The 10031-nt window shown below is 40.5% G+C and overlaps 1 protein-coding gene across 1 annotated transcript; it reads left to right on the forward strand.

Moving 5' to 3' along the window:
- The first annotated feature begins 1379 nt into the window (after positions 1–1379).
- Positions 1380–9807, forward strand: LOC116294162 (uncharacterized). Its single transcript, XM_031701706.2, has 6 exons — positions 1380–1522; positions 4505–5109; positions 6182–6449; positions 6767–6968; positions 7562–7794; positions 8474–9807. Exons 2-6 carry the CDS (start codon positions 4527–4529, stop codon positions 8703–8705), a joined length of 1518 nt encoding a protein of 505 aa, XP_031557566.1. The 5' UTR covers positions 1380–1522; positions 4505–4526; the 3' UTR covers positions 8706–9807.
- Positions 9808–10031: the final 224 nt, after the last annotated feature.

The raw sequence follows: 10031 nt of genomic DNA on the forward strand, positions 1-10031 counted from the left end.
ACGATTTGGTCGTTTTTCTCTGGCGAATAGGCTACGCTTTCTGACGGCACAAAAACAATAAAAACGTTATTAAATATTGTTTGCAATCTATTGACTAACCGGGTTTAGTCTGGGATAGGGTGTACAATTCTTAGTTTTAGTCTGGGGTAAAGTATGTAAAATCAAAATTTTAGGTCTGGGATAGGGTCAGGGTTTTGAGGTCCTGGCGGCACACCCCTACCCAAGTTGGGGTGGTAGTACCCTCCCCCGCCCCCCCCCCCCCCCCCCCCCCCCCCGCCCCCCCCCCCCCCCCCGGGTTGCAGACACTCTTAGTCGAGCGTACATTCCAGACAGCAGCAACAGTCAAGGAGAATTTGAAACCGTCAACGCTGTGAAATTCCTGCCAATATCTGAACAGAAACGGCAAAGGATATCACGGGCAACAGACGAGGATGACGTGCCACAAGCGCTGAAACAGACCATCCTCAATGGCTGGCCAGAGGAAAATGGCAACCTACCATCAATCCTCACACCTTATTTTTGCTTCCGAGACGAGCTAACAGCCCAAGATGATCTGATATTTAAAGTGCCTACCACCCTTATGATGAATATTCTCAGTATTGATTCTACATGGGGTAAAAATTACCCGAAAAAATTACATAGTTTGAGTGCGGCTTCTTGAAGTTATGAAGGTTTTTCCATGCCATATGCTAATGCTGTGACGTATGAGGAGTAATCATTTAATATACAAAACACTACTGGTACAGATAAATTAAATTTGAAATACGTCATTGTTTTCCCCATTGCTCTTATAGAAATGATTGCAAGTTAGTTTTCCCATAGAAGCCGGTGTTTCGAATTACGAGGAACAACAAATAACCATAAATGCCTCCTCATACATCAGTGGATGATGCAACGTGTCGCCGGTCACATCATGCATCTAATTAACGTACTTCCCATGTGCGATTTCGGTCTTAGCTTCTATGTTCTATGTTTCTGAACGCGACAACGATTCTTCAATTGAGTGTATTCAAGAGCAAGCAGAATTAAGACAATTCCAAATCAATTTTTACAACTCATCGTCCCATTTTTTGACCTATTGAGCATGCGCTTAGAGCAGTAGCGCGGATCTCCTGATGAATGTATAGGCAACAATTTAGATTTGATTGCCAAATACATTTATTTTTAGGAATAAAATAATGTACCATATGTTCCTACCTTTTGCCAATAAGAAAATTTTGGTAGAAATACTAGTCAGTTGATGGCGTCATTTGACTTCTATTACCAGAATCCCTTGCACACTTTCTTTTGTTCAGTTCATTAGCAACAATTGTCTTACTATACTTATTGCTAGACAAATGACAACATCATCCAAACGTCTAATTGGCTACGCTGAATACCAAAGATTACGCTAACATATTCAATTTCGGTTGTTGAAGTATTGTTTGCTTTGCAAACAGCTGAACAAAGGGTCACTTATTATTTCTGAAGACCCTCACTTTAACAAGAGTTCGAGCGCCCAAGATTATCGGGACTAACTAAGGTAACCAAAATATGAATCAATGTTTCAAAACACAAAAATACTGATCTAAAAATCCCGGCCCACATAAACTATGAATTTAAAAATAAGGTAGTACTAACATTTGTAAGGGTTCAATATAGATAGCATCGCCATTCATATACCATCAAGTGAGCGCTGGTATCAATTAGAAATCAGTGCTTTGGCCGAAATAAGCAATACAAAAATAAGCTCAGCCTCTTACGGCCCAAGGAAACTAGAAAAATAACCTCTGTTCGCAGGGTACAGAAAAGAAGGAGTCTTTGCTTCTTATTTGTTAAACGAGGAATTCGCGGGGGAAAATCAAACAAAATTTTCGAAAGCGTGATAATGTAACTTTAAAATCGTCTATTGTTGTAGCTGTTGGAGTTGGGCATTCCTTATCTAAGAAATAAGAGGCACAAAATCCTTCATTTTTGTATCCTGCGACTAGCAGAGGCTATTTTTTTCTTCATTTCCGCAAGGCCAGCTGAGCGAGAGGACGCAAAGCCATGCAGGAAGGAGGCCAAAAATATACCCGTGTCAGCCGTTTTCACTTTTGTCGAGGCCAATAAAAATTAGTGACAAATATATACCTAACTATAAAACCAAGAAAATCATTCGCGAAATTTCTTTCGTGATAAGGTTTTTATTCTTGTAAGATGACAACTTTGACAAGGGAAAAAAAAATGGACATATAGTAGGGTCAAAATGTTTGAAGGACGTCATCAGCTTGACAGTCTATAATTTTTTAATCCCGCTTAGTATTTTGCTTCTTAACTTTGTTTGAACAATCCAACAAGTTTCTTCAACAGCTCTTTGTTTTCATAAAAATAGATTGTCTTAATTAAGTTTAGGACAAATAGTAGGGTCATGATGAATGGATGACGTCATGACGTCGTTCGAACAATCGTCCATAATTCATAAAACCAACTTAGTAATACGATAATAAGTTCCTTTATTTGAACACTTGAAATTCTATTTTGTGCTATTTTCTCACAGCTATTTCTTTTAGTAGTAAAACTTAAAGTTTAGGACATATAGACTTTTCTTATAAATGGCCGCCAAACGCGGTTTGGAGTAGGGACAATTGAATGGAAGCGAGGTCAGAAAGGCCTCATTAGTAAACAAAATCTACTCAGTACAATATTAGGGACTTTAAGATTTGCAAAATCTACGACTGCGACGTCAACTGGAAGTGTAAATAACTTTTCTTTGGGGTTTCTGTTCATTGGAGATTTCATTCAAAACATTGTCAGTAAAGTCAACTCATCCATATGGAATACAGTCTATGAAGGCGCGAAACCCTAAAGTGAAGTTGTTTACACTTCCGGTAGACGTCGCCGTCGTAGATTTTGCAAATCTTAAAGTCCCTATTGTCAAAGTCATGACGTCGTCCGAATAATCGTCCATAATTCATTAATCCCACTTAGTAATACATTTTAAGCCCCGTTTACACTGGCGATTTTTGCGGGGACTTTTGCGGCGATGTTTGTGGCAATTTTCGGAAATATGAAATCTTTTGTCTCAACCTTCAAAAGAGACATTCGTCTAGGAAAATCTTGGTATCCTAAGTAAATTCTTTACCATTATTTATTATGGACAAAATCGCAAAAAAATCGCAGCAAAAATCGTCGCAAAAATCGCTGGTGTAAACGGGGCTTTATGACTTTATTTGAACATTCCGGAAATTATTTTTTTGTGCTTATTTCTCACAGCTATTTGTTTATATACTAAAAAAATACTTTCTTGATTAACTTTGGTGACTAGTTGCTCGCGTAAGGGACTTTTTTGCGGTAGATCAAAGACAGACAAAAATTAAATTGTGTACCAAATTTAGAGCTGTGTTCAGCCATGATTTAAGCCGGGATTTTGTTGTCGGGATTTAAGGCCTCGTTCGCCGTCGGTTATTTTTAAAACTGGAATTTTTTATTGCGTTTAACAAAATCATTGTCCACACGTAGCGGTTTAGTCACTTTTTTTAGACTGTCTACACGAATCCATTTTCAATAAGTCGCGTTTTCGAGTGGCTTATTAACCGGATGGGTGTTAATTGAAAGCCAATCCCCAAAATTCCGTTTTGAAATTATCCGGAAAAATATTTAACGTTCGGATGACAAGATGCTCTTTCTCAGAGGCCGCCTGACAACGTAATCATTTTGTAATCAAATTTTTAATTAGTCTATTGAGGCTTTCTTACGCGAAAGGTGTAATTATGCTATATCCATCTTTTTATTCAATTATTGTGATGAAGATCAAACTGCCGCATGGGAAACTCGAGGATAGCCTCCTCTGAATTCTACTTGCACTCTTAAGTATTGGGTCCCTGTGTTCCTACGTTCCGCTATGAAGCACATATCGAGCATGCTCAGTGCTAGAAATCAGTGCTCCCGATATAAATGGCAGAAGAACTTCGTATCCTCTTCGTATGAAGTCGCGTAACGTTCGTGAGCAGATGATATAAGACGATTGACTAAACGTTTAATCGATCTGCTGCGATCATGGACAAAAGTCATTGGGACACTTGAAAAGTCACCTCTAAATTTTCAAATATTGTCTTAATATCCATAATGTTTCAAAGTTTACACGCCATTTTACCAATGAAGCTCCCTCCCCCAACTCAATGTTGGTCAAACCACACATCATCCCAAACGCCCCCGTTTGCCCCAACATTGGTTTGGGGGAGGGGAAAAGAACAATTTCATGTAATTTTATGTTGCTGTCCTAATACTTTTGTCCAAGATTGTAGCATCTTGGTGGGCAAGTGAGCGAAAGACACATTTGCATATTCAAACCCCGCACAATAACTCGTTTCTACGCTTCGCTTGTCCACGAGATAAAAAGTGGCCGAGTACTACAGCCGGGCACGCAATGAGATATTCTATTGTTTTAGTGGTCAAACAAGTGAGGCTATCGGGTCGATACAATGCTTGTCGTCTCATTTGCATGCATCCATAATATCTGTTATTAATCTTTTTTGCTTTGCAGATTATAATCAAGTCATAAGATCATGGAAAACGGCCCTCGTCGGTCCGTATTTTCGTTCGAGCCCTTTCGCATCAAATCTGTCGAAAAAATCAAAACCACCACAAGAGAAGAACGACTAAAGTATTTGAAGGAAGCTCATTATAATCTATTTATGGTCCAATCTGAGCATGTTCTCATCGACCTACTTACTGACTCAGGAACCGGTGCCATGAGTACGGAGCAGTGGTCAGCCATGATGCTAGGCGACGAGATGTATGCGGGCTCGAGCAGCTACAGTAAATTTGAGGCCGTTGTCAAGGAGATATACGGTTACCGTCACGTGCTTCCGACCCACCAAGGCCGGGCCGCTGAGCGGATTCTGTTTCACTGTACGTTGTTACCAGGGGACATTGTGCTTAATAACTCGCATTTTGATACAACACGAGCGAACGTTGAAGCTAAAGAAGCTACTGCTCTTAATCTACCTTCTCCTGAGGCATTGGATCCAAATTCAGATTATCCATTCAAGGGGGATATGGACTTGAAGAGACTGGAAGAGTTGTTGTCTGGTGATGAGAGAGAACGGGTGCGATTGGTTTTTCTTACCATTACTAACAACGCTTTAGGTAAGTAGGTAGCGCTAAGGACATGTGATCATAGTGATGGCCGCCATATTGAGCGAAAATGAAAACGTATTTATTTATGGGAAAAACTAATAAAATCGCTTAGGGGGAGCCAGAGAGGATAAAGTGTGTAAGGCAAATAGCTAAGGAATAAAGGAAGTGAGGGAGTAAAGGAGGGGGAAGCAAGGAAGCAAAATAACAAGGAAGCAAGGTAGGAAGCAAGGAAGCAAGGTAGGAAGCAAGGAAGCAAGGAAGAAAGGAAGGAAGCAAGGTAGGAAGCAAGGAAGAAAGAAAGGAATCAAGGTAGGAAAGCAAGGAAGCAAGATAGCAAGGAAGAAAGATAGCAAGGAAGCAAGGAAGCAAGGGAGAAAGATAGCAAGGAAGCAAGATAGCAAGGAAGCAAGGAAGCAAGGAAGCAAGGAAGCAAGGAAGCAAGGAAGCAAAGATGCAAGGAAGCAAGGAAGCAAGGAAGCAAGGAAGCAAGGAAGCAAGGAAGCAAGGAAGCAAGGAAGCAAGGAAGCAAGGAAGCAAGGAAGCAAGGAAGCAAGATAGCAAGGAAGCAAGGAAGCAAGGAAGCAAGGAAGCAAGGAAGCAAGGAAGCAAGGAAGCAAGGAAGCAAGGAAGCAAGGAAGCAAGGAAGCAAGGAAGCAAGGAAGCAAGGAAGCAAGGAAGCAAGGAAGCAAGGAAGCAAGGAAGCAAGGAAGCAAGGAAGCAAGGAAGCAAGGAAGCAAGGAAGCAAGGAAGCAAGGAAGCAAGGAAGCAAGGAAGCAAGGAAGCAAGTAAGCAAGGTAGGAAGCAAGGAAGCAAGGAAGCAAGGAAGCAAGGAAGCAAGGAAGCAAGGAAGCAAGGAAGCAAGGAAGCAAGGAAGCAAGGAAGCAAGGAAGCAAGGTAGGAAGCAAGGAAGCAAGGAAGGAAGATAGCAAGGTAGGAAGCAAGGAAGCAAGATAGCAAGGAAGGAAAATAGCAAGGAAGGAAATTAGCAAGGAAGCAAGGAAACATAGATAAACGTCTTTTTTATGGTTTTGTTAAGCTACTTTTCTTAATAAAAGCTATTCTCATTCATCATGATCTATAGGTGGCTTTCCTGTCAGTATGGACAACATCAAAGCGGTTTCCAAACTCTGTCATGCGTACAACATACCTCTTTTCTTCGACGCCTGTCGCTTTGCTGAGAACGCCTGGTTCATTAAGACGAAAGAAAAAGGTTACGAGGCAAAAACACCCAAACAAATATCACAAGAGATTTTTAGCTTGGGAGATGGTTGTACAATGTCTGCCAAGAAAAACGGCTTGAGCAACATTGGTGGATTTCTTGCGTTAAATGATGACAATGTTGCTGACAGGTGAGATAAAATTCGGCCCAAACGACGGCCGTAAGTGATTTTCATTTAAATTACTTGTTTTGGGCAGATTCCTCGTATGATTGTGAAATATCGACCGGCGTGACATCCCATGAACATGAAGGCACCGTGGCCGAACATTTTGATTGGATAAGCAGTGATCTCGCGCCCTGTGATTGGTTGACGTGACGTTTACGTAATCTTCCCTTTATTTTTTGGCGTCCTGTGATTGGTAGGAATAATGACGTTAATTCCATACCGTGACCATACGTTGACGTGAAGTTTACGTAATAAACAAACTCTCTTCTTCATTTTATCAGGTGCCGCACGGAACTAGTCATATCCGAGGGATTTGTAACCTATGGAGGATTGGCTGGTCGTGACTTGGAAGCTATTGCTGTCGGGTTTCAAGAAATTCTGGAAGACTCTTACTTGGAATATCAAATCAACTTTGTTAAGAATTTTGCAGAAATGCTCAAAGACCATGGGGTTTCGGTCCTCACTCCGCCAAGTGGACACGCGGTAAGCTGGTGCTCGTTTCAGTTTTCCTCGATATACATGTATGTACCTATTTCAAAAAAACGTTGTCGGTTGGATATCTGTAATTAGAAATCTGAAACCGATTGGAATTGTGGGGGAATGAGTGTTTTCTCGTTCAAAATTCAATATACACTTACCCAGATAGTTTGCCAGCGCAGGTCATCGCTCAAAGTTAGTATATCAAGATTTGACCTTTTTGCGAACTATTTATTAAAACCACAAACAATTTACAGCTTACAACCCAGAATTCCTTTCGGTCTCGGATTTCAGATCTCTGACCGACAACGTTTTTTGAAATAGGCGTAAAACATGACAAGTTATCTAGGTTTTTGACGGCGGAGGGAGGAAAAACAGAGAGACTCGGTTCAGCGCTCGGACGTAATGTTTTCCCTTTTCAGACCACGTGTCATTCCCTAGATTATCATTTCTTTGTTTAACGGTTGCACATGAGAAGACACATGAATACGGATACAACTCAAACAAAGAATCTTATTCTCAAGGATTGAAATGTGGTCTGAAAATATACGCCCAATCCGAGGAAATCTATTCAATCTATTTACGCTGTTTTTACGCAGGTCTACATCGACGCAGCTGCTATGCTACCTAACATACCCAAGGATCAGTTCCCTGCTTGGTCTTTGGGCTGCGCCCTGTATCTAGAAGGTGGTGTTAGGGGAGTAGAAATAGGTGGAGTCATGTTTGGTGGAGCACCAAATAACAATCAAGATGGTCATTGTGTAGGTGGTTCGGAACCTGAACTTCTGAGGCTGGCCATTCCAAGACGAGTGTATACCGAATCTCACATGAGGTAATCAGTAATCAACTATCTTGCTTAGTACATTCTTGTCCATCCATGCATCCATCCATGCATCCATCCATGCATTCATCCATTCATCCATCCATCCATGTATCTATGCATCCATCCATCCATGCATCCATCCATCCATACATCCATCCATCCATACATCCATGCATCCATGCATCCATGCATCCATGCATCCATGCATCCATGCATCCATGCATCCATGCATCCATGCATCCATGCATCCATGCATCCATGCATCCATGCATCCATGCATCCATGCATCCATGCATCCATGCATCCATGCATCCATCCTTCCCCCTCCCTCCCTCCCTCCCTCCCTCCCTCCCTCCCTCCATCCATCCATCAATCCATCTTTTTTTCTTACTTAAATACCAGAAGAGTAATATAATGATTTTCTTTGTATTTACTAGCACATATATTAACTCTATATTTAGCTCTACATATATTTAGCTCTTTTATTGGATTCTGGATATCGATAACTCACAAAGGAACGAAAACTACGACTTATGGAATCAATTTGATATTTACTGTAATGTACTTGCACAAAAAACAAGCATGGGTTCCCTGTGCCTTCCCTCGCTGTCTCTATATAGCCATCAATCACGTGGTATCAAACGTAGTGTTTGAATCTCCTATTTAAAAAGCAACTTTTTTATTTTAGATACGTCGCGGAGGTGCTCGGTTACATTGCGAAGCGACGACATGAAATTCCCGGATACAAAATCACGTGGGAGGCGAAAGCATTACGTCACTTCACAGCACGACTCGCGCCAGTCTCAACCGAATTTTCCCAAAACAAGATACTGAAAAATGAGAAGGTCAAAGCTGACAATGAAGAATCACCAAATTCTCACATCCCCAAAAGAAAAACTTCTATTCTGATCTTGGATTAATGATGGTAGTTGAACTGAGTGGAGTGCAATTTGGACCAAAATTGCACGACACGAAGTTCAATTACCACTTCATCATATCCTTTTTGTGATCATACAAAAGAAAAAGACACAATAAAGAGTGCAGAATAATCGATTTAATGTAGAAGAAGAAGTAAATCAAACAGGTTTTTCCTGGTATTAAATATACGATTTATCAGCAAATCATTAAATATCCATAAATAATGCTTATTATTCTCTTCTCTGATTGGCCGAATATAAGAATTCTGTTCTGTGATTGGTTCTCTCAAAAAGATGCGATTAACAGCTCAAAAGGATGCGATTAAGAGCTCCTAAGGATGCGATTTGGGAATTAATGACACTCCTATGAACCAATCAGATTGCAGGATTTGGTAGTGATTACGAAAAGGATATGATTAATGTTTTAATTTCTCGATAATTTTTCAGTGTATTTTATAGGTGAATTAGGCCTTTTGCAATAGATTGACACGTGATCGTTACTGGATGGCAAAAAAGTTTGGACTTCCTTTATTTAAAGATTTTTTGCTGGATTACTAATGTCATATCAAAAACCTTTTCAAAAATTCTTTTTTCCTCTTATAAGATACTTTCGATTTCAAGATACGAAGCAGTGTAAAGTTTGTTTGCCATCCAGCAGAGCCTTCCCCAAGAGACCTTGAGCTGAAATGATTCGTTATCAAAGTATAATATGTCAGCACGTGACTGTTGCAAACGGCCTATTGCAATCTCGTACCCAGAGCCCTTATTTCTTACTGCGCATGCTCGACGAAATAAGAAATAAGGGCTCTGGGTACGAGATTGGGCCTATTGACGAAGGACAGGGCGTCTCACTGGAAAAATTACCAAACTACAAAATTTGTAAAGTTCATGCGATCTACTACGGGTTCAACTGCTCACAAAAAACACGAAAGTGAAGCTAAAACATTGTCAATAATTTAACCTACATGGAAAGAGACTTCTTTACCTTGGGCGTAATGTGCCATTCTTATCTCTAAGATTCTTTGTTTGAGTCGTACTGATCCATATTCATATGTCTTCTCATGCGCAACCGTTAAACAAAGAAATGATACTCTAAGAAATGACACGCTGTCTAAAGTGGTTTATTGGAACTTGGGATACAAAATACTGCCACAAAGAAAAAGCAAAAAAAAAAAAAATTTTTTTAAATCGTTTTCGACCCGAAAGTTGTTTATTAGTGGTCTGTTTGGTTGGGAAGAAGAGAGCGGAGAGGGACTAGAAAGGCCTCTCTCTTGCAAAACCGCAGACCACTAAGCAACGCAGGCTAAGCTGTTAAAGGCTGTGATCACG

Source organism: Actinia tenebrosa, unplaced genomic scaffold (assembly GCF_029948245.1).
Source record: "Actinia tenebrosa isolate PJP-AT-01 unplaced genomic scaffold, QUT_ActTen_1.0 PGA_scaffold10__47_contigs__length_13832649, whole genome shotgun sequence".
Classification (NCBI taxonomy): Eukaryota; Metazoa; Cnidaria; class Anthozoa; order Actiniaria; family Actiniidae; genus Actinia; species Actinia tenebrosa.